General features: G+C 27.5%; 1 protein-coding gene across 1 annotated transcript; it reads right to left on the bottom strand.

The window, feature by feature from the left end:
- Positions 1-278: 278 nt before the first annotated feature.
- On the bottom strand, positions 279-23242 carry LOC111637661 (ATP synthase subunit b, mitochondrial-like). Its single transcript, XM_023383208.1, has 8 exons — positions 23115-23242; positions 16530-16572; positions 14131-14290; positions 13850-14041; positions 9374-9499; positions 2241-2318; positions 2058-2159; positions 279-496 (listed from the first exon to the last, which is right to left on the bottom strand). The coding sequence occupies exons 1-8, from the start codon at positions 23140-23142 to the stop codon at positions 434-436; spliced, it is 792 nt and encodes a 263-aa protein (XP_023238976.1). The 5' UTR covers positions 23143-23242; the 3' UTR covers positions 279-433.
- Between the last annotated feature and the right edge of the window lie 3165 nt (positions 23243-26407).

Here is a 26407-nt window from a genome sequence, read left to right as displayed (position 1 = left end):
GTTTAATTAGATTTAAGAGAATGTCTTAGTTAGCAAAGATGTTTGTAGAAATAAAAAATAATAATAATACCCGTTTGCATTATACTGTGTTATTTTTTCTGTTCTGAAGTATTTTAAATGTAAATAATATTTGTAGGAGCTGATATTGCATGTAGAATTTTATATATTTTAAATTAATACCATAGATAATTGCTTTATTTTGTAGAAAAATAATTAAAATTCGTAATTATAATGTAGGAATAATAGTGTTTTTTTAATCCCTAACAATACAAGAAAGATTTAGTACATTGTTTATTTTAACTTCATTTCTTAAATACATTTTGTGAGGAAATAAAATTATACAAATTTTCGAAAGAATTTTAAAATATTTATTCTTTCATCCCTATGTTATCAATCTACATTCTTTTAGCTTTTATTTTCTTTCTTTGTTGTTTTATTGTGCTCTAGTGGCCAAAACTTTGATGTCAGAAAGACATTTTTGCAAAGCCTCCTTCTCCTGGAAATAGAAAAAATATCATGTGTTAAGATAATAATTTTTGTTGCATAAACTTGAATATTAAAAAAAAAAATTTTTAAATACAATAAAAGAATGGAGTATAAATTAAAAAATGTTTGCATAATGTAGCCTTGAAAACTTCCACTCAAAATAAAATTAATGTGGCATGCAATTTCAATATTTTTTATATAAAATGTATGTTTTCAATTTATTTTAAAAAATTGTTATTTGATACTGTGTATAAACTACCATTCAACTTATTTGAATTTATTTTTCTATTCTTATTCAAATAGAAATATACAGTTTTATACTAACAAGCAAAGTACCCAAGAAATTAATTAAACTTCTAGAAGTTGAAGCAGTTATTTAAAAAATTTCCAGCCATTCTGATATTCATATTTTCCTACCCTAAATATCAGCATATATATTTTCCATTCTTAAGTCCATTAAATTTTGAGTTTTAAGGATTGGGGAATCTGTATATGTGAGTGGTCTGAAAAGTTTAACCTTTTCTTCCATGATTAGACAGTGTGATTCTTGCAATATAGCACGGCACTACAAATAAATACACTATTAATGTCTATATAATATAATTTTAAGCACCATGTTTACGTGCTGTAGCATTCTCAACCTAGGAGTCGCCATTTTTAATCTAAACATTTGAACAAAATACATATTTCCCAATCCTTACAACTCAAAATTTAGTGCACCTCAGGATGAGAAAAGACAAGATACAAGATAATCTTCCAAATAAGTTCCTTAATTTCTAGAAGTTTAATTTCTGGAGTGCTTCCTTGTAAGCTCAACTGAAATACTTTATATAATATTTTTTATTTTAATCTAAATCAAAAATGAAATGAATGTTTTCAAAGATCTTTATGACAAAATGTTTGGATATTGAAAATTGTTATAATTTCAGTTAATGAATGAAAGTATAAAAACAGAAATGAAATTATACTTTTAATGATGAAACATAATTTCATATAATTTATGTTATGTAAATGTGAAAACTGAAATAAATAATATTAAAAAATGGTCAAATTGATGGCCAGACGGCTAAAGTGGTAAAAACTCCAGCATTGAGCCACATTCTGGGAATTTAAAGCCTGATCCTCAAATTTTCATGGATAGGTGACCCAGACATATAAAATCCAGTTCTTTACCACCTACTGCTTCATAATGGGACTAACCAAACTCAGCTGGTTAGGCCTTATATGAAAATAAGTCTTCTTAGTGTCTACAGGACAAAAAGAATTATTGAAAAAATTGTGTCATATTTTGATTGCTTTGCATTTTATAAACTTTAGATTATTGGTTGTTAATAACAAACAAAATACTTTAACCACAACAAATAAAACATTTTGCTGGATTTATATATTTACATAAATAAAATAATAAAAATTTAAAAATTTGTTAATTACTATTTTATAAGTCAAGAATGTTTTCAAGTATTTTCTTTCATGGATTTATGGTTTGTAATATTCAACAACAGCATTACTATTACTATATCTATTACTATTGCTTGCATTTTTTCCAAATAAATGTAAGAAAATTTATGTACCTGTTCGGGTGTTATGCTTTTTATTACACTATTCACTATCCAATTAACCATGTGCTTCTGTTCAAATTGTCTGGAAACATTCTGCATATCCAACTGATAATCCTAATTAGAAAATAAAACTCATTTTAGATAATATAAATGAAATTATCTTATGTTAAGAAAATATCAAAGATACATTCGTACCAGACGTTTCTTTATTTCTTCGTAAACATTCATCAATCTCTTTCTATACTCGGCTTCCAATTGCAAATGTACATTTTCCTGAAAATATGAGAAAGAATATTAAGTGATGAGATTAAGGTACTATTTAATATATGTTATTTAATTTACAATTAATTAACAATAGAAATCATAAAATACAATTAATTGTTAACTAAAATTTCCTATTAACTACTCAACATAGCTCCTTACCAAAATTTATTATATTAAATTATATGATATTAACATTTTAATAAACAATTGACACTAGCTGCTTATCATTAAACACAATCATAATCTGTTTTTGAAAATATATTGCAATACTTCAGTCTCCAGTAAATATCCTACTTTCTCACAAATTGTGATATTTGTGATAAACACACATCCAAAACTTAAGGACAGACAACATTTGTGTATAAATAGAGAGAACTGTACAGTAGATGAATGCAAACAAATATGATAAGAACTGTATTACTTGACTTCTAACACAACAACTTGTAGAATTTTACAAGTCAAAGCAATAAAAGTAAGTTTTTGGTAAAAAAAAAAAAAAAAAAAGTAATAGATACAGTAGTTGGAAATAGGTGGAGAATTGAAGTGTTTACCAATACCCAGGCAGAGAGACCTGTCAATATGGAATATGCCCACATTTAACTGTGATGCAGTACTCACAATGTCTTGACAGGCTTGTCGCAGACTTTCTCAGTGATTTTTTTATAGCTATTGCTGCTAACGATCATGTTCAACCTTAAGTTTTGGACCTGTGTGTGCATGTGACCAGCTTGCATTTATTAATTTTGATAATTTTAAATTATTTTCTAGTTGTTTGTCCATTCATTTGAAAATCTATGGTTATCTAGTAAATAATTTTCTACTTTGGTAATGACAGAGAACTTTATTTCATTTTTGCTTTAATTTTCTAAATTTATCTATTCTATATCTTCAATATTATATAATAAGCTATTATAAATCTTCTAGTAACAGATGTAACTCAACAATCAATATCCTTTCTTTTTTAATAATAGATTGCCACTTCATTTTTAATGACATGTCGCCTTATTCCAATAATGTTCTTCATGTTTTAATTATACTTAAAAGCATTTTATTTTTATAATTTTTTCAACAATTTGGCAATAAAATGATTCTATGACCAAATAAATAAAATACTATAGTTAAATTAAATTAAAGCTCCTAAATAAATAAAATTATACTTAAAACTTTTTTTTAAATGTCTACACTAGAAATTTTTATTTCATTTTAAACAATAAATGCTATTTCTTAAGAATTAATCATGTTGAGAAGCAGTATTTACTATCATCCGACATTTAAATTAGGTGAAGACCATTCAAGAAATGACTATTAAACTTCTCATTAGGGAAATAATTATTATTGTTGCTCTTAATTAAAAGAAATTAGTTACTTCAATGGAAAGAATACAAATGACTATTTTATAATAGTTGGAACTATTCGCTCAATGTTAATACCATAAACGCAATCTGATACCTAGTTAAAACAGCCTGATACTTAGTTAAACCAACAAGTGCTTGGCTACAGGCTAGAAACATTCATATTCACTGTTATTTGTAAAAAATTTACATAAAGAAGTTGAGAAACTGAGCAGTATTAAACAATAAAAAAAAAAAGATAATTATGAAATAAAAACTGAAGAAAATGTAGCATATAACTTTCTTTCTTCCTTGAGTATTATCCCTAATGACATCTACCAAGTAACTATTATATAATAATAAAGATATGCCTTCCATCTTGTTCATTAATTAATGCTGACAGCATAATCATCATTATCAGAGAGAGAGAGTCATTTTAGTTTTCAATTTTTTTAAACATTTAAAGACTCATATAAAGAAAGAAAAAATTGGCATTAAACAACTGTTTTTTATAGCAACAGTAAAGAAAGATGAGTGTTTTCTCAGATAAACCATTACAGTTGATATATATATATAAACATCTTAAACCCAACATTATTAATTAGAGCCAAACGATTGCTAATTATTAAAACCAGCAGAAAAATAGCCTGATACATTATGGCAATCATTTATCTCTAATTACATATGATAAAACTTGGGGCCATTTAATAAATAAATCAAAACAATAAATGACAAAGTGATAATGCAATCAACAGATTAGTTTAAAAAGTATAACAGTACAAATGATAATTTACAAAAGATATTTGTCCAGAAGAAATTTAACTAAAAAACTCATTTTTTTTTCAGAACAAGCTCAATAAAATGTCAACTGGTGCATAAAAAATTATTCAGATGAGACTATGAAAATTACACAATTTTCCTACACTTATTATATGATTGATTCTACATTTTAAGGTTTTTCCTTTTTTTCTTTTTCTTCTAACTCTTAAAAACAAGTATACAGAAAAATTATCTCAATGATTTTACAAGAAACTTTTATCAATAAATAATTCACATTCATATTAACAGACAGGAATATTGATTAGCAAAGAGGCTTATTGGAAAATGATTACGTCCTCACGTCATCATCATAAAGTTTTGCAAATTTTTCACAAATCTAATTTGCAAATAACACGAAATTAAAAAACAGTGGCATTTTACGCAATATTTTTACATTTATATAAATAAAAAAATTTTAAAAAAATATTAATACAGTGATGAAAACTTTAAAAGTCAGACTAATTTATATTATTAAATTATTATAGTCGCTGCTTAATTTTTGCTTAATAATAGTTTAAAATTTACTTATTCAGAAAATAAGCAGAAATTTAAGATATTAGATAAACATGTTCAGATATATATGACTCCAACAGAACAGTCAAGTAAATACAGAAAAAAATTAAATGTTTTTGAGACTCATCATCATCATCAGATTACTACACTGATTTAAGTAAGGAACAGGTTTTTTTTTAAATATTCAATTGGTGCAATTTGAACATTCAAAGTACAGTACATCACAGTGACATATACTTCAAATTTTAGCAAATATTTTACTCTAGTAAAATTACACAACACTATCCTTCCAAACAAAGTTTTCATAAGCCTTAAAAGCTCAAAAGTACTGGAACTGCATGTAAGAATAGTTTTAGTATTAATTTTTCTCCATTAAAATAGTTTTAAATGCTTGAATTATGTGGAGATGGAGTAATTTTAAAAAGTTATATAAACAAAGAGTAGACTTTACTTAATTTATTAGTTTTTAATTACTTTCATACAATTTATTTTTTACAGCTTGCGGTTAGACGAGATGCGGCTCTTAACAGAATTATGTTGTTACTTCCTCGCCATTGTATAGCCTGGAGAAGAATGGGAATAAGTACTTAAATTTAAGAATGTAACGTTTCCAAGCGGAAACGACGAATGGCAGTCATTTACGAATGCAAAACTCACTCGAAAATTGCATTTTCTATTGAAAAAAAGCGAATAGAATAAGCGAATATGACTTTAACTTCACTCTAAACTTAAAATTTATCTCAGAAATGACATAATTTTTAGGTGCAAACTGGTAATCGCCACTTAAATATCTTATTTGCGACAATTGTCATTGTGCCGTTTGTATACGGAAGCATATGATATGGACATTTGACCTTTCGGTATAATCAATTCTTCTCAGTAAAGGGACAGCGACGGGAGACACACACACACTACACAAATGCGGGCCTTTTGTATGAAACANTGACACACATTTCGTGTGTTTTATGTGAGCAGTTCTGTTCGAACAGTTGGAGTAGAGAATATTGTAAGTTACTGCTAGCAAAACAATGCGAAATATGTAATTATTTTCGGTAATCCGGACACTTTTGGTAATCTGACACACCTTTGGTCCCATACCTGTCGGATTATCAAGGGACAACTGTATTATATTTTTTCTACATTCAAGAAAAATGTAGCAACAACTACTACAAGCCAACTGGATAAACAAGATAATAAAGTTGTCAGCTTACTATTCCATATTAAATATAGACAGAGAACTTTGGTTGTCTGTCTATATTTTTGGTGTCTTTGAACAGGGTTACTTCCTGTGTTTCCACAAATCTTTGTGTTAATAAAATATCATAATTAATTAATTAAAATGCTATTTTTTGTAAAAAAATCAATTAATATGACTAATAAGCATAAAAATACTATATTTCCATGCATAAAAGAGCTCTTATAGATGGGACAAAATAAGCACTATAATCTGCAAAGTACTCCCTATAAAAATTTTTAAAAACTTTTATAGTATTGAAAGCATTTCTTTATTTTTGCATTTTATTTTTAATAATGGCTGCCACAGAGATATGACTAAATAATTACTGAACCAGTACATTTACATTTAATTTACATTGACACAGCAATAAGTGCTCTTATAAGCCAAAACAAGCTGCCACATATAAAAACATGCATGCAAGGATTTAAAAGCATGCTCTATTTCTGCAAAAACATGGTAATCATTCTTCTGATCATAATATACAGTACATCTCTATAGTTATATAGGCTTATTGTCACACCATAATTTTGTACATTCAAATTATGACTAATTTGATTTATGATAAATCCCAGAACAGAACTCCATCTGTGCATCAAATGAATACATATTATGTATAAAATTTGCACATTAAAAACTGATATATAGAAAGCCAACTGAAAAATAGAGCCATGCTTATTATATATGAGTTTTGTCATTATATAATCCTTATTTTGTACTGTAATGTTTACACTTTCACAAATTGCTAACCACTTGTTATTTCTAATCCAATTAGATATAACTAACTTCCAATATTAATAGTATTATATAACAACAGCAAGTGGTGTGGCTAATATGGAAGCAACCAATTTCTTGATGATTATGAAAATTCTTAATCTATGTCCATGTTGGCAATGAAAATGAATTTGTGAATGGAGTTCTAGTTTTTGCATCAAATAACAATTGTGATTATCAAGAGGAAATGAACAGTTCCTGTTTATAAGAATGGTTTCAAGCATTTATTAAACTCATCCTATGTGGATATGCTATTGTTATGGATAATGTGAGATGATATAGTGTTTGTTCTAAAAATCTTTCCAAAAATTTGTGACCGGTTAACTGAAAAAGGAATATCATGGAAGCTAGAACAATTGAAACAAGAACTGTTAGTTAGTGAAAACAGAGAAACTAAAGTATTTGAGTTATTGTATTGATGACATAGCTAAAGAAGAAGATGATACTATGATGATGATACTATATCATACAGAACCTGACTGAATTATTCTGGAATCAGGTTAAAGGTTACTTTGATCATCACTGTAAAACTTTCGAAATGGTTAAAATCAGAATTTGATTTAAAGGGGATACAAATTCTACCATCTACATGGTATTCATTTGTTAAGTAGGTTGAAAAGAAGAAAAAATAATTTTAGAAATTGACCTCTGTAGACCATTACTCATTAACATGGACACATCAGACTGTCAATTTTGAATGGAACTGAACAGGATTGGAAGATGTATTTAATCACTAATGATATAAGAAAATCCTTTATTCGTTACAGTGTTGTCAAATAATTAAAATTGTGTTTTATTATTTGTCAAATGAAACATCAATAATAAAAATAATAATTTATAAATTTTATTATAAAACAGTTATAAAATTTTCAAAATTAGCAACAATCTGAAATAGTTGTTTTTCTACAATTATAGTTATAATCCCATATTTTTACATTTGAGAGCCAGCATATTAGCTCCATTTTTATTCTGGAAAATACTATAGTTATTATTGTCTCTTGGTAATAAATTTGGATATGAAAGTATATCCTAAAGTTTTAGAATAAATATACATATATTTATTATTTTCCATTTGAGTGAATTAACTGAACCTTAACAGCAAATTTTGTGTCATTAAAAAAGTTACATCTTATGTCGAATTTCAATTTTTTCATTATCTTTTACTGAAAATAATTATAAAAACATTGCATATTTCACTGTTGTTATTCTAGCTTCTTGTTCTGTTTCAATTTCAGTTTCAAATTCAAAGCTTAGAGTTGAAACTTTGCTTTGTTACAGACTTATCATACATCTTTGAAAAATACAGGTAAATGTTATTTATAATTGTGCAAGATAAATTTTAAAACAATCTGTAATATGGTACTTGTTATATTTATGATATCAAGTACTAAAGAGATAAGAACTGATGAGGAGTATGACACCCAAAATGCATTTTCTTGTAAATAATATCAATAAACTTGAAATTCATTCTTGTTGTCTCAAACATTTCCTTTATGATAAGTTCATAAAAAAATAACTATTCTAAGCTTTAAATTTGCATACTTCATTTTATTTGCTTTTTATATACTTATTTGCTTTAAAAAAAGTATCATGGACTAAATCCATTATTTAGTATATGGATAGAAAAAATATTTTAAGATTTTTTAAAGCAATTTTGTGATGATAAGTTCAAGTGTAAAGTTTCTGAATAGAAAAAATTCTTTTTAAAGAATTTCAATTTTTTAAAAAATTATTTATTTTGTTTACAATTAGGAAATGTCATGTGACAACAATTTTCTCCCTGCATCAACATAGAACCTTTAACAGATAAAATAAAAATAAATACATAAAACTCAAAAGACAATTCCATATTAAATCAGTTTCTTTCTTTCAATTTCATGTCTCATAAACAGTACTTAAAATGGTGAGTATGAATGTCCTATTTTAAGAACAGAACTATGTTCTTCATGAAAGAAACCATTCTCTCAAAATTTTAGTTAACAGATTATTTAGTGTACTTGAAATAAGCATTCAATATCAATAATAATATGGAGTCAGAAACACATGAAGTTGTTAATAGATTATTTTAAAATTTAAGTGGTATTGTTAAAAAAAAATAAAAATTGTAAAAATCAAAATATAATCCAGATTAACTTTGTTATATTCTATTGTGGCATTACATATAAAATAGACCAATTACATTACAATTCTATATCTAAGTAAATGGTCATTATTTTTTTAAACAATATGAAAAGTCTCAGCAAAGTCTAATCTTATTATTTGATATTATACTGAGGGAAAAAAAAATCCTATCACATGTAGTTAGTGTTAAAAAAACATATATTTTTAAATATAATATATTTAAAAATAAAAATAATTATCTATTTTTCAATAAAATAAATTATTAAACTTACTCTTTTAGCATCAAACAAATACTTCTGTCCTTGAGCTCGCCACTGTTCTAATTTTTCACCATTAATAGCATCTTCATAGGTTTTTATGGCATCGTTTTTTGTATTATTTAACTCAGCTTCATAATTCTATAAAATTCAAAACAATAATATTAAATTAACATTTTTTTAAAATTAATTGTGATGATATATTTTTAAAACTAACATGATTAGTAAAAAAACAAGAAAAATATAAAGTATATAGTTTAAATTTCATTTATGCAGAAAAATTTAATATTTTTTATATTATTAAACAACATATAAAGCATCACTTCATTAGTTTAAAAATGAACTATATATTTTTTTTAACCAAACTCAATAACTATTGAATTAAGATTCTTACACTTGGTACTCAATTAGTCAAAGATTCATATCTATTAAATCCTGAATCATAAACCAATGCATTGTTATTTTTACTTAACTACTATAAACTTGTTCCTACAAATTTCAGTTCATAACTACAAAACTTGAACAATTAAATATCTTCATGTTACAAAAAATTTCATTATTTGATATAGAATTTTATACATAAAACCATTATTGTCTTTTTATTATTATTATTGTCAATAAAGATATTAATTATATAAAATATTTGGATAGTGTTTCATATAATTGTCAAAAACTTTTAAATTATAATTAGCAAATATATATAAAGATAGCCCCTGGTTTACGCCGCAGTTCCGTTCCTACAAAAGTCAGCGCAAATCGAATCAACGTAAAACGAACCCATATTTACAGTGAGATATAGGGTTAGGTTCTACATAAGTGAAAAATAAGCAAATAATATTGTTTATTAATACAATATAATATAAAATACATATAAATTTTTAATTTTTAAAATGTATTTTATCATAAAATAAAGTGAAATGTTTTTATTAAAAACTTTAGTTTCGGATCTCTTACATTTTTCGGAAAAAAGTATCCATCTTTAATTGTTTACATTTTTGTTTTCTTTCATTGAGAATTTCGGAATATGGTTGAATGGATGCGATGATGCTTCTTTTTACATTTGCACTTCGCTCCCAATTGTTATCTAACTCACAGAGTTCATCCGTCAAACTTTTCATAGTTGAAAGGATACGTTAACCCGATGTAGAGCTACAAGCGAGCAGAGGACACTGATTGGTCGACCACCGGTTGCCGTAGCGCATGTATAAGGTCAGTTTGAGCGGGAAAATTCAAGGTGACTAAGGAGAGATAGATATCGTCTGGCCAACGAGAAGTAGATTTGTCTCACTAACGGTAGTTTGTGATCGCCGGAAGTGCTACTGCGTCGTAACGTGTTTTCCTGAATGAACTGATATGGGATACATTCATTGCCACTATGGATTCAGACGCCATTTATTGCACTATTAAGTTTGATAACTTGACTCGTGGGTACCTAAACGTTTAGTGTTTTAATATTAATTTAATGCAAATGTATACATACCCAATAATATTAAAAAGAAAAACTAAATATATTCAATAAAAATCTTTGTTTTAACGAATGTACTGTGCAATGTCGCGGCTCGGTAAATACATCAACATTAAAATGAAAATCAGTCTGGCATAGGGAAAATTGGGGAATTACACCATGAAATGGTGAAGTGCGTATTGGTGTTATTGTGAATCAGTGTAAATTGAGACGGCATAAACTGAGGGCTACCTGTATATTTTTTAATATAGCTAAGAATTTTTAACAAGGTAATAAACAGCAAGAGCAAGACACACCATAAGAAGAAAAATTTACCCAATAATAAAGGGTTTATAAAGATGGATTATAACACATCGCTGAGCAATATCTTTCAATGCATCAGAAAAGCCAAGAACAAAAGAATCGTATATAAAAGAACCCCCACCACATACCAACTATTAAGATCCGATAAGGATGAAGCAGACAGAAACATACTCCCCTGTGTCTATAAAATCCCCATTACAAATTCACAGCAACATAATAAATTAATGTACAAGGGCTATTTTTTAAATACGGTCTGTTTTTAATAAGAAGAAAAATACTGTAAATATCATTAAAATATATTTTTTCCCATATTCTACATACTTTTATCTACTTTTCTACATAATTTCCATTTTTGTTCAAACATTTGTCATATACCGCTCAAAAATTTTTTAAATTCTGACTTCAAAGAAATCTGCTGCCTGCCGCCAAAAGACATTAGGCCATGCCACTTGTCTTGTATGGCACGGCGGAGTTTTCTGAAGGTCACAATAAGCATCAGAATTGATTGTTATGCTTCTTGGCATAAAATCCACTAACAAAGTCCCTTTCCTGTCCCAAAAGACAGTTGCCATGATCTTTTGTGCTGAAATCGAATAACAGATTGTATCTTACAGTCGGTGGGCAACTCAATTTTCTTAAACATTATAAACTTCTACAGTTCAGCACACAGACAGACGATACGGCTGCAAATGGCATCTAAACACGTGCAAAGCATGCTGAAAGCAGATGCTCATGCACACTGCTGCAATCGCACGTCATTCTCACTCTCATTCACAAACAAACCTTATTTAAAAAATAGCCCTCGTATATAGGAGCCAAAGGAAGATCTATCAAAGCCAGGTTAGCAGAACACCAAGGAAATATAAGAAAGGAACAACCGTGCACTGCGCTGGCCACCTATGTTTCAGCAGACCCACAAGACGTCAAAGCCAAATGGCACCAAGCAAGTCTACTGCAAGTGGTTAGAGACCATAAGCACCGGGTACTATGCAGAAGCTTGGTATAGCGAACCATAAAGGCCTCGCAATCAATTTGTGAGAATCTACAAAAGTATCGGCAGCATGGTCCTCTAGCTTAATATAAACTTTAATAATAGAAGGAAAAAGATACTATGCATCCTTATACCAAAAACAATGAATTTATGTGAAAACGGTGATCAGGGGTGATAACTCTCTGTACTTATTATTTTTTAGATTGTAATTTAATTTTCTGTAATTTTATGTTGTTTATACTTCTGGTTGCAAGGTTAAAGATGACGTACATAAGTTGCAATGGAATATAATTCAAAAATGTTCGAAAAGCCTGTTCATTTTTTGCATTTGTACTAAGCATTCGATTTTTACAGTCTTTTTTAGCCTCTTGTTTTTTATTTTGTTTTTACTTTTTCTTGAGAAAGGTCATTTAACATGAACAAAAACGTTTGGAATTAATAAACTTAAGCTGCACATTCATAAGGTGTCATAGTAAGTCTTTTAGTATTGAATAATATCCAGTCTTGAACAAATTGATAATAAACATTACAACAAAAATTTTTTGTGAAGTTTAGACAACTTCTCAATCTTGATCAAAATATATAATAGCTGATTATTGATAAAATTTAAATTTTTGTAATGTAACCTGTATATTGGTATGATTAATTACAAAAATTGAAACCATAACATTGTACTCTCTAAACATAACTCACTTTTATCATTGCATAACACATTCCCCAACATCCAAATATCTTAAAAATACTGTAAACCTAAAATTACAACAAGAATATTTCTGGTTAAATTATTTACACATTCTATTTTTTAGATAATTCTAAAATGTTTTGGAATTTCATTTTTGAGCATTATCACTATTAAATTCAAGACTGATGTAGCAGATATGTTTAAAATAATTTTTCTACATCTGCAATTTTCAATGTCATTTGTATTGATAAAAACTTAAACCTACCAAGTAGTAGTTAACATAATCTGTACAGATCTGTTGTTATTAAAATTTGGAATTCTTTCAATAAGTAATGCCAGAAATGATACAAATAAACTATAATACAACAGCTTGTTACAATTAAAAACTGATAAAAATTTAATTTCCTATTTAATAATCTAAAATTTTATAATCTTGTATTTGTAATTACTGGCATCATATTATATAGCAAACTCTTATATAAGAAAACAGTTTGTTTCAAAAAACAACATAAATTTATAAAATTTTTTTAGTTTGAAAACCTATCATTCTATTCATCAATATTTGTAGAAATCAGTTTCCATAACATCATCTTTTAATAACCATACATTAATATTAAGAATGAAAACTCAAGTTAAAATATTTAAAAAAAAAATAATAATAATAATAAAATTACAATACAGATATGCTGTCTCGATTAAAAAATGTATAAGAATAATTTTAATATCTGATATTCTTGTAATTCTTTACTTTGAATACATATTTATTGTAATGACCTAGCAGTTTCTGATTTTATTCATATTTCTTGCAAATATTAATTTTTAAGATGACCTTTTTTATTAAAAGTTTACCAAATATCCAACAAAGGAAAAATTAGATGTTTCTTTTATGAAAAATATCAGAAAAAATATTTAGAACATGTCTATAAATTCATTTTATGAATATTTATTAACATAATGGCTCAACCATACTAAAAAAATTATATAAAGAAACACATTTTCTTTAAATAAATTAGACTTTATGATAAATTGTTAATAAAAAAATATACTTACATCTATATGTTTATCTAATGTTTCTGCTATTTTTGGTCCAAACTTTTTAATGAAAGTAGTAAATATAATGGCAAGAGATACACCACAGAAAAATTCATGTTCTGCTACAACAATTTCTTTTGACATCAAATAAGTTATTAAGCCAATACCAAATGCATAAGGTCCTGTTACACCTGTCTTCTTGTAGAAAAACTAGATAAAAAAAATAAATTACTATAATTAATCACACTATCTTAATTATATCATTTAGCTCAATTATACATTTAAAAAAAATCACTTACTTCAAACCACTCCTCTGGAATAAATCCAAATCTAACAGGACCTCCATATATTCTTCTAGTAGGTCGTGGAAAATTAACTAAGTCTCTTTCAGGACCTTCCACAATTGTAGATGATTTCTGTTGATTTTGAGCAACTTGGGTACTTGCAACTCTAATAACACTATTTAAAATTATAAGAATATAGGCATGTTACAAGAATACAAACATGTATAAATTCAAAATCATAAAATTATTCTCAAAATACAATTTTCAAAATTTTAAAATACAAGAGAGTATTGCTTATCCAATATAATCATGTAATGTGTTATTAAAAATGTTATGCTGCAGATCTATATAATTTTTCCCACTTGCTCTGCTGTTAAATGTCTGTCTGTACTGTACATATAAAATCATCAGTAGAACTTCATTTTATTCATATATGCTAGTGACTTATGTATATTCTGTATATAGTGTTACTGTATTTCATTTCTGTAATTACATTTTCTTTAATATAACTTTACTGTTTGAAGAAACAGCAAGTGAAAACAGTAAAAAAAGTAATTGTTGCAATTGAATTATTATTAATAAATCTGATTTTTATTTATACTGTATTTCCGATAAATTTATGATTTGTCTTGTTTTTCCTATTATCCAACATTCAATAATCTTACCTTCAATCAGTTTCAATTAAATTAAATTCTATGCTGTAATACAGAATTCCACAATATTTGAAATTTAGAGAATATACAGTACATATCATTTATAAAATAATTTAAGTAGCAATTTGTTTTAAAATAATAATAATAAAACACCAAATTCAACATTGATGATAATCCAAGATAAGATAAATATTTAAAAAACATCAAAAATAATTTTAAAGGTTAACACTAATTATAAATAATGAAATAAAACTTAAATATAACAACATAAGTAGATTTAAAATAAAATAAAATTTTAAAAAATTGTTGGGACAAATTTACTTTAACAGAAAAAATTATATTTCTTGAGACTATAAATGTATGTATAATCTCAAGAAATACAATTTTTTCTGTTAAAATAAAATTCATTATTTTTTATAAGCTGAATTAGATAAAATAATAAATTTGAAGTTTTTTAGTTACATATTCAGAAATAGTAAAACCTCAATACAAGAGAGTATTGCTTATCCAATATAATCATGTAATGTGTTATTAAAAATGTTATGCTGCAGATCTTGTTTGAACCTATAGTATTCTCCTTGTAAAGTGCTAGTGAATATTTGTGAGCAGCTATCCACAAATATTAAATAGAGAATACGTCTATATCACCAAATATATAAATCATCTTTGCATCTGGACTATATGATTTTCAAACTCAATTTACACATTACTATGTTTAATTACATTGCTTGATATTCTTCAAGTTTAGTACCAATTACAGAGGTAAATAAATGATGGTATTAAACCAAAGTTAAATTATTTCTAGTAAACTGAAGTGTGTCCATGAATTATGCTTGTATTTCTTAAATTCAAAATAATTTTTCTTTAATCAATCACAGATTTAAAGCTTTAAATATAGAATTTAAGTTATATATATTTAACAAAGATTGTAATTATTATTAAGATATAAAGTAAGCTATCAGATTAATTTTACTCATATGAATAGTTCTATTAGCAATACAATTTATGAATAAACATATGGAATTTTATCAAATTAGAAATTTCTTCTTATTTATGTAATAATAGTAAATTAATTATTTTGTTTTAAACATAAAAAACAGCCTCCCAGACAGATGTTCAACAGTTAAGCTTAATTATGTTTAGAACTTTTTTCCACCTCCAGAAGGATTTAACATAAAACTGTCAAAAACAAGAATTAGTTTCATCAGTTTGTGTTAAATACTTTCCAGGATAAAATAAAGTTTTAAAAATGCTTAAAACAAATAAGTGCTAAACATTTCAATTAGCAGACTGTTTCATGTTTGATGAATTAATTTTAATGTTAATATTTTATTTTTAATTTATGAATAAACCTTTAACTTTATAAAAAATCTTTAACAAAAATATTTTCCAGAAGATTTATATAGTAATCATACTAACAAGAATTTCATAAAAAATTCTTACAAATATGTAAAATATTTACAAGACTAATGTAACTAGAGTGTGACTTCTTTTACTCTTTCAAAACTTGGCTGAAATATATAAAATGAATAATAATTTAAATGTTTTAAAATTAATGATGATAAAACAAATTTTTAACTAAACTTTTGAATCAGATAAAATTCATTAAAAACATTTAAATTTATAAAATTCTGTATATATAAATATAACAAATTTTATACATTAAATTCTAAACAACAATATCAAGTCAACTATTAAACTTGAATGTAATTTATAATACATGAGTTTATCAACTTACATAAATAAATTTTGTTTACTCACCTAACATAATTATTAGGAAACTTTATAATGAAGGGAAGATGCCCTAAAATTACAAATTTATATTAAATTTAATACAATAAATAAATAAAAATATTTATTTTCAGAGTAAAATAATATTTTTATAATATCAAACACATACAGAAAACCAATGATTCTACTTTAGAATGTAGCACCACAGGTAACAATCATTTCATTCATACTTTTAATATAATCTTATAATTGCATCATATCAAATGCAGAGAAACATAAGTCCAACCACAAAAAATCATTTTCTGAGAACCTTTGGTTCAGAGTAATAAAAAGTAAAACAAATATTTTTATATACATAAACATGTCTTGTATAATGAAACTGAACATAGTAAGTCCACAGAAGTTTAGAAATAATCAAATAAATATTGCATTTAGAAAATTNACTTCGCGTTGAATTTTCATCGATGTTAAGCCTAACAAAAATTTTTTAAAATAATAATCGTCGCTATTGTATCGTTAAAAATTAAAAAATTAAGCCTCGTTTAAATACTGGCTCCCTTTCATGGTCGAATGAGTGTTGCCAGCTAAAACACGTAAAAATAATATTAAAACAGCCAAGACATAGCCAAATATTGTAACGCCACATCACTAGAGGAAATTTGAAATTTGCTGACTAGGACGGTCGGTTAACCGAGGTGTCGGTTAATCGGGGTGTCGGATAATCGATGCTCTACTGTACATACTATTAACAAGATTTAAATAAAATAAAACGAGTAATTTTATTATTTATTGTGACATTGTCGCAATTCCAGGTTGCAATTTTTCATCACAGTGCACTCAATTTTAGTGTCTTGCCCCTGTACATCATACTTCTCCTGTTAACAATAGAGTCGTGCCGGTCATCTGTAATTCCATTCAGGAAAAAGTTTTGAATTGAAATAACGTGACTTTCTGTCCAAACCGGAAGTTCTTATATAGTTAATCGGGCTCTCCTACCGCTAAACTTTCCATATCTGGGCTCGTTCTCGTCGCTCCGTATCTAACTCTGTTCTCGAGATTAAGGAAGGAAGGACAGACACACCGACAGTAGGGACTAAAAATACAAGAGACGTTTTAAACGCGAGAACGCGTACGTCGGACGTTCTGCGCCGCTTTTCTGTAAGCCTAGAAGTTTGACAATGGTGTTTGGAATGTCGAGCATGATTCCACTGACTATCCAAACACCATTGTCAAACTTCTAGGCTTACAGAAAAGCGGCGCAGAACGTCCGACGTACACTTTTTCGCGTTTAAAACTTCGGTCTCAACCTCGCTATTACTAAAATTGAGAGCATTGTGATGAAAAATTGCAGCTGAGCATTGACGATGTCAAAATAAATAATAACTTGTCACTTATATTTTTACTGAGAAATCAGCATTTTTTTTTCAAAAACTGTCTTCGAATAGAATTTAAATATATCGATTTTAGTCCATTATTATTTTTATAATGTATTCTTAATATACTCTTTCTACCTTTCATATATTATAGCACATTTAATNACAATAAATAAATAAAAATATTTATTTTCAGAGTAAAATAATATTTTTATAATATCAAACACATACAGAAAACCAATGATTCTACTTTAGAATGTAGCACCACAGGTAACAATCATTTCATTCATACTTTTAATATAATCTTATAATTGCATCATATCAAATGCAGAGAAACATAAGTCCAACCACAAAAAATCATTTTCTGAGAACCTTTGGTTCAGAGTAATAAAAAGTAAAACAAATATTTTTATATACATAAACATGTCTTGTATAATGAAACTGAACATAGTAAGTCCACAGAAGTTTAGAAATAATCAAATAAATATTGCATTTAGAAAATTTACAACAATCTAATTTTCTTTTATACAATATAGAAATAAGATTCTAAGAAAAACTAATGTAACTATTATATATAAATACTGTATTGTTTCATAAAATTTTTCAGTTATTACATGTAAATTTATAAGACAAAATTATTATTAATGAACAAATTTTTTAAAATTTTAACTAATTTTTAATTTTATAGTCTGGACACTTTCATTCTGAAAACCTTTAAGTCAATAAAAATTCCAACATTTAAAATAAGGTCAGCTGTCAGACCTTTCATAGTATAATGGTATACTGTTATATGAAAGTAAATTTATTTTTGTGTTTTCAGTAGCTCTTTAAAAAAATGTTTTAAACTTTTAATTTAAAGAGTATATATAAAAAAAGATGATATAATATTTTACATCTTTCATTATTATAGTGGGCAAATTTCCTCTCTAAAAAAAGCATTTGTATCAAACACATTTTGCATAATTGGGCTGCAATTTGAAAAAAACTGTAGTTCTATAAATTCTCACTGTCGTCTGTCCGTCTTTCCTTAATCTCAATATCTGAGTTAGATAGATGAAAGATGTGACCAGATATGGAAAACTTAGGGGCAGGAGGCCCCAATTAACTAAATTGAACTCCCGATGCAAACCATAAATCAAATGATTTCAATTCAAAAATTTTCCACCCGAAAGGAGTTAGATAGATGACTGGCATGACAATATTGTTAAAGAAAATGCATGATATACAGAGGCAAGACACTACTAATTTAAGATGAAGAGCATATATTTTAAATGAAATAAATTAAAATATGATTAAAATTGCAGTCCAGCATTGTGACGACGTCACAATAAATAATTGCTTGCTGAAATAAAATAAGTTATTTAGAAATTATATCTAATATATTCGTAGCTAAGATTTGATAGGAAGGTTTCACAACCCAAAAAGAGCAATTTATTCACAGCTTCAAACTTTAAAATTTAATCAATATACCACTACATCTTTCTCATATGTTGACAAAAGTTTAAAAAGGAACCACTGCAAAAATTACAAAAGAATTTTATAAAAGAAATGATATTTATAAAAACTACAACATTCATTTCTGTTGCATGTAAACATAAATTATTTTACAAAATTTCATAGCAATTAATTTTCAAACTAAATAATACATATTATAATTTACATTCTTTGTTTTGTACATTTGCACATCTGTCTACAAGGCTAAATTTAAAAAGTAGGAAATATATTCATATTTGCACATCCATCTACCAAACTAAATAAAAGAAAAATAAAACATATTCATACTTTTGAACTGAATACAGAATGTGAATGTAAAGAAACAACTCTACGAANTTTAATAATTTAATCAAATATTTAAAAAAACGCTTCAAATTCTTCCACTTCATGTTACTAAAAGTCGTTACTATAAATACAGTACAACCTGATAACGGTAGATTCGTTTCAATAGATTTAATGGACTAGGCCTGATTATAATTTAATTTTATAGAGTTAAATGAACTTATATGCTTTACGTCCAAAGATGCTTCGCCATTTACATCATTAAATTGATTATTTATAATGTTTGAGTGTAATTAAATGTAAAATAAGCTTATTTACGTATTAAAATATAGTTGATTTTATTTAAAAATATCAGTTTATTCAATGATTCGTAATATGTAATTAGTAAACTTAGAGCTGGGATGCGCAATATTCAGCTTGCTAAATGTTTTAATGAGGCCCTCTATCTCATTTTGGTAAAATTATTTTTATGTTAATAGAACTATTTAAATATTAATAAATTAATTAACATTAATTTAAATTCATATAATGTTAGGGATGCAACTATGGCAGACGGGCATGTGCCCGGAGCACCAGGTAGGGTGACGTCGAGAGAAGAGGATGTGTAATTATTTAGGAAATTATAAGGGATAATTTATTGGTTCCAGGCGTCCACAGAAAATTTTCCAGGGGACTCAAGGGTGTAAGGTTATATACCTCGATCACTTTTACGATTATAATTTGTGGAATATTTTACTCGATCCTAGGAGAAGCAAGTACCCTTTTTGCCCCCCCTCTGTGGATCTTTTGGCACCAGGTAAGGGGGTGCTAGAGGAAAGGGAATACAAAGGGAAAAGCTACTAACTGACTAATCATATGTCAACGCCCCAAAACTATGGAATAAGAGAGGAGGCACAGGAATCTTGGTTTCTTCAGGATGACAGAGCCTAGTTGCGCCCCTATATTTGAGTGTACAAAATTTGTACACTCAAATACATTTGTACAAAAAATATGTATTATAAACTATAGGTTTGATACTGCGCTCGATCAACACTTAAGTTGTGCACTCCTAACGNGGCAAGTTTCCCTTTGCCTCTCTTTATACACTCACGTTCATAACAATTTATAAATGCAATTTTTCATTTATTTTCATTTTTAGAGAGAGATAATAAACGAGGTTGCGCCATTTTGTTTATTCATTAAAACCCTATTAAAGCATATAAATGTTATGAATAAACTTGTCTTTCTATGATTCTATACTTGCCTTAAAAATTCTAATTAGCTATTTCTGTTCCTCATTATGCAGGCAATTATATTTTTCTTTATCTCGAACGGTAATATGATCATTCTTCTACAGCTTAGAATTAAATACAGTATATCAGTCACTTTTAATAGATATCAAATTTCCAATTTCCAAAGAAAATAGATGTTATTTGCTAGATTTTTACTTATACAATACTGTAATTTTTTAATTTAAGAAAATTAATATAAATAATAAAAAATTGTATTCTTCCAACTCAGTAAACTAAAGAATATTACAAGAAAATACTGGAAAAAGTGGAATAGTGGCAACCCTAGATTATTTTAATAATATATATATTGACTTATTGATATTATTGTTAATGACTTTGATATGTATAGGCCTACATAATAACAATTCAAAAACAATATTACATAAACTATAAATCATAATGTAATAATTATTTTAGTAAAATTATTCAGGATTTTTTGCAATTACCCCAAACCATTTTAAAATTTTACCCTTAATTTCTCAAAAGGCAATCAATTTTGCAAATACAACAGTGATATATGGATACACTCTACATGTAAACTCATACAAATTATTAATATCCAATCTACACAATTCTAGTCTCTTTGCCACTAACAAATTATCATTTTCCCTTCAGGAAATTCGATATTCCATAGATAAAACCTTCCCGCTAAACTATAATCCTGACTCATCCGTCCTCTGTAAGAAAATTAGACCTATAGCCGCTACCATTTTCTGATATATCTTCCTTTTAATTCTTAAAAGTAAATATGCCCTAACCAATGATATTCATCTACATTAAAAAGCATATTTCTTATCCTCCTATATAAATATCTTCTGCTACGTTAAACATATTCGAAATATGCATGTACAATCAAATATACACACAAATAAATCAGTAAAATATTTTATAATCAGCACCCTGGGCTTTTTCATCATTCTCTNCAAAAATTACAAAAGAATTTTATAAAAGAAATGATATTTATAAAAACTACAACATTCATTTCTGTTGCATGTAAACATAAATTATTTTACAGAATTTCATAGCAATTAATTTTCAAACTAAATAATACATATTATAATTTACATTCTTTGTTTTGTACATTTGCACATCTGTCTACAAGGCTAAATTTAAAAAGTAGGAAATATATTCATATTTGCACATCCATCTACCAAACTAAATAAAAGAAAAATAAAACATATTCATACTTTTGAACTGAATACAGAATGTGAATGTAAAGAAACAACTCTACGAACATCCGATACATGGTAATTCATTATTAATATAGCCATTATATAGCCCAATGGCATACGTGAATGTAAAGAAATTAAAAAATTCACTACACTAGTTCATTAATGCACCCAAATTAAATGGTACAATTACACTTCTGAATGAAACAGTTGGGACCTTACTAGAACTGTAGACCATAACCAAAGGAGCAAAAAAGTCAAAAGAACCATACCTCTACATGCAACCATTGGCAAGTTATAACATACTTTCAGGTTGCATGCGACTGGAGTTGCATCACTCCGCCAAGACCATTGCATTTAACTAGCTATTTGCATTTATTACTTAGCCCATGTGACTATGCCTGTTTTGAGTAGCACATTCTACCAGTTTTTTGAGTAGTCAACTAGACTGTGGAATACTTAATGTTATAGTTTTAGGGGGCATGGGAGCTTGCCCAACACAAGTGCCAAGGTGCGAGTGACAGCAAGTATCGAAGCGTACAACTACCTGCAGAGTGTCAACCAACACGGATAGGCAGTGTACTGATTCACAGTAAAAACCGACCTTAGGAGGCAAAGGTCACACATACAGGTATGGTTCCATTAACCTTTTCGCTCGTATTGAGAGACTATAACTCTGGGGTGTGGCAAATCCATCATTCAGAGTTCACATCTTAACCTTTAAAATTAATTTTCAAATATTTACTTTGAGAAATTGAAATGAAGCCAATCAATTATATTTTAACAGCACTTGCTTGAAAATAAGATATTAAATCATTTGACTATTTTATAACATTTGTAAATATATAAATCATCTTTAACATTTAAAAATCCTATACAAAATCTAATAATTTGCAAAATATTAGTCCTAGTCCTACAATCTGAGTAAGAGTTTAAGTTACTTTATTGTTTTAATAATTTATCTTATTAGTATTATATAATGTTTAAATGTTAATAGAGTAAAATTGGCTGTTTATTTTCACTTACTGGAGGCAATTACGGCTCTAGAAAGCATTTTTACCCCAAAAAGTGATTTCCCTACTTCACCTTCTATTAATTATAGAAGTTGCCACAGTAATTAATGGCGCTGTTTCGTTTAAAGCATTGTTGCCAACTATAATAGAGAAAATAAAAATTTTACGGATTATTGATGTTATAAGCCGTAAAAATTATTAATGATAATTATTTATGTTATTTTTACAAGCAAAAGGATTATAATTATAATTGGAGGATGAAATTTTGACGACTTTTATATAAAAAAATTAATCTGTGGTTTGGTTTAGGTTTATTCGTGTACGGCAAGGCGATACAATGGCGATCTGACGAGGAGAATGCCTTCTGGGAAGTCTTTTTTTGGAAAACTGATCCCTATTGAAGTGCTACCAGTTCAATAATCGGAGGACTTTTAAAAAATTTTTTGCATCGTGGACAGGCCTTTTTTTAAAGCATGTACAGTTCATTATGAATTCGGCCAGGCCCAAAATCGGGAGCCAAGTGATGAGAGACAGGAACGCTCTTTCACCACTCGAATAAGGCATATGCATATGTTCGAACATTTAAAATAAGTCATATAAAATACTAGCATTAAAACTAAATGAATAACAGTAGGAATAAAATTATAACATTAAAAACAGCAAAAACATTAAAGCTACAAGCATAAATGCAAGATAATCCAGAAAGCTGCTATAAATTGGGCAGGTTTAATAGAATTCCTGTGTTTATGCAGCTTCCTTTTACACCGTGCTTATAAATTCTAAAATTTCCGAAAATTTAGCGAAAGCTGGTTTGTGGACCTTCCTAGTTATTGAGGCATTTTCCCAAAGGTAGCAAATGATGAAAAGGAAATTGATTAGATGGCTCTAATAAACTAAACACACGCGTATACTAAAGCAGTGAGCAAAGCAGCCAAAATAAACAAATGTATTTGTGGTAGATCACTCAGAGTGAGACGTACTGCAGCGATGCAATAGCAGTTTTATAGTTCAGCAAAGCAAGTTTGATTTCTCTGCTTTTATCATCTATGCTACTTACAAATTCATCTATGCTAATTTTAACTATAAGTAGTATTTTCTCTTAAATAATCTCTTTAGAATCGAATAGATTCTCGACATCACAACCGCTTCTTATTAGATAAACTGTGGGATTATATGGTTGCTAAAGTGAAATCTATAAGTAAGTATATCACGTATACGTTTACCTTTATTCATTACGTGAGCATTACAGCTTCTAGATTTTTTATTTTTTAATAAATATCAAATTTTTTGTTAACAGGGCGAATTTTCTGCTAATAGCAAACTCATGTTTTTGGAAATAGTTCTTCTTGGACAGGAAAGTTGCCGAATGAATAGTTTTTAAAATTGTAATCTTCTTTTGCCTGTGGATCACCCTTTTTGGATTATGAGCGTGAGGATATGTATGTATGGAAGTAGTTCTTGTTTGAAATAAAACTCCTCGATATATGTATGAGACTTTATCATCCAGTAAAAATGGGAGCAGATAGCTTCAAGTGCTTTTCTTAAACACTCGTCATTATTTTTATAATTTTTTAAAAATATCAGTTATTGTTTTTAATGAGTATTTAAACTTTAAACGCATATTCTTTGCAGATTGCGAATACAGAACTTGAATCTAAGATAAAATAAAATTTCCCATAAAATCTACTTTATGGGAAATTTAGCTATTGGATGAGATCAATAGTTAAATTTAAACAAATATTTATAAAAATATCTCCATTTTTTAGAATATCTTAATATTAATTAAATCATTTCAAAATGTAATTTCCCAGCTGAATGAAAACTAACAATATGCGTTACCGAAATCTTATTTATCCACGTGTTTATAAAGAACGATTCATTTTAGGGAGTAATCGGCTTAATTTAACGGAGATTAACGCGAGGACTTTTATCATGAAAACAAATTTTTGTTTCTTTCATCCGTCCAAAGCGACTGTTGAATTTGTCGGATAATCCCACAGATTAGTAAGAAGTAAAACGAATAATGCCAATGGATAAGTATAAATAGTGAACATTCCAACTAAATATAGTTTTTTAGACGAGAAAAGTTGCAATCGAAACAAAAATAGAAATGAGTAAAACTAGTATTTTGATTGTACTATTCGAAAGCATTTTTCGAATGTAAAAAATTTGCAAAAGTACATTAACATTTCCTACTTTTCTCTCAGAAAAAGTTGAACACATCAAATTCTTTACAGTTACAATAAAAGAGCATTCTATTGCAAAAACTATGAGCATGCGGTTCCCATTTATCAGAAACGTATAATTATTTGAAAGGGAACTTTTATTTCTCCAATTAACATTAAAAAGAATGAACAATTATTTATTGTTAAATCGTCATAATGCACTTAAAAGTTTAGGAGCATCTCGCCCCCTGTACATCATTCTTTTTCTGTTAACAATGAAGTCATGCCGCTCGTCTAACATTATCTAATACCTTTCAGGAGAAAATTTTTGAATTGAAATCACGTAACTTCTGGTTTGCATCGGACGTTTGTATATTCTTAATCGAGGCCTCTTGCTTCTAAGCTTTCCATATCTAGTCTCGAATTTCATCTATCTAACTCCGAGATTAAGGAAGGACAACAGTGCGAATTTATAGGTCTACAATTTTTTCAAATTGCAGCCAGAACATTTCTTTTCTATTCACCGGGATTTATCAATTATATAGAATTGCATTTTCCTAATATGTTCTTGTAACGAATGAAACTATTTTAAAAATTTCTAGATCCTTGTTTGAATCTTGTAACCAGAACATACAATTATTCTTTTCAAACATTCTTTTCTTTCTTTTCTAATAGAGAGAAGACAGAAATTTAAACTTACCATTAAACTTATTAAGTAAAGATTTAGGAATTTGAAATTAAAAAAAAAAAATAAATAGGAAAATAAATCGAGTGATTTTTAAGTAAATAAAATTAAACAGTGTAAAAAGAACAAGTCATTCTTAAACCATTACATAAAATATTTCGTAGTAATTTAATATAAGGTAGAATCTCCGATTATGGTCACTTTCATTTATTTATTTTTTTTAATGCTACATCAAGGATTGTACAAATAAATTGCTTACATAGTTTAGTACAGAATTTGAAACCCTCTTTTTCTACAAATTGTCAATTTAATTAACGAATTCGTTATGAAAATACTTATAATGTATGAAAAAGTTGCATGTAGCCATTATAGAAGATTGTGGCTTTTTGATGATACTTAATAATGACCACATTTAACAAAGTCGTAGGGTTAAGTAGTGTTACTCTTTACCGTAAA

This window comes from Centruroides sculpturatus, unplaced genomic scaffold (genome assembly GCF_000671375.1).
Source record: "Centruroides sculpturatus isolate CEXI.00-Female unplaced genomic scaffold, Cexi_2.0 scaffold1027, whole genome shotgun sequence".
NCBI classification, from domain to species: domain Eukaryota; kingdom Metazoa; phylum Arthropoda; class Arachnida; order Scorpiones; family Buthidae; genus Centruroides; species Centruroides sculpturatus.
The sequence above is the reverse complement of the archived record's forward strand: the minus strand, read 5'-3'. Positions and strand labels throughout refer to the sequence as shown.

Coding starts and splice junctions, on each gene's coding strand:
- LOC111637661 (XM_023383208.1), bottom strand. CDS start 23,142: ATGCTTTCTAGAGCCGTAATTGCCTCCA. Junction 14,291..16,529: donor TTTCCTAATAATTATGTTAG/GTGAGTAAACAA, acceptor AATTTTAAATAG/TGTTATTAGAGTTGCAAGTA. Junction 497..2,057: donor AAAGCATAACACCCGAACAG/GTACATAAATTT, acceptor TTCTATTTCCAG/GAGAAGGAGGCTTTGCAAAA.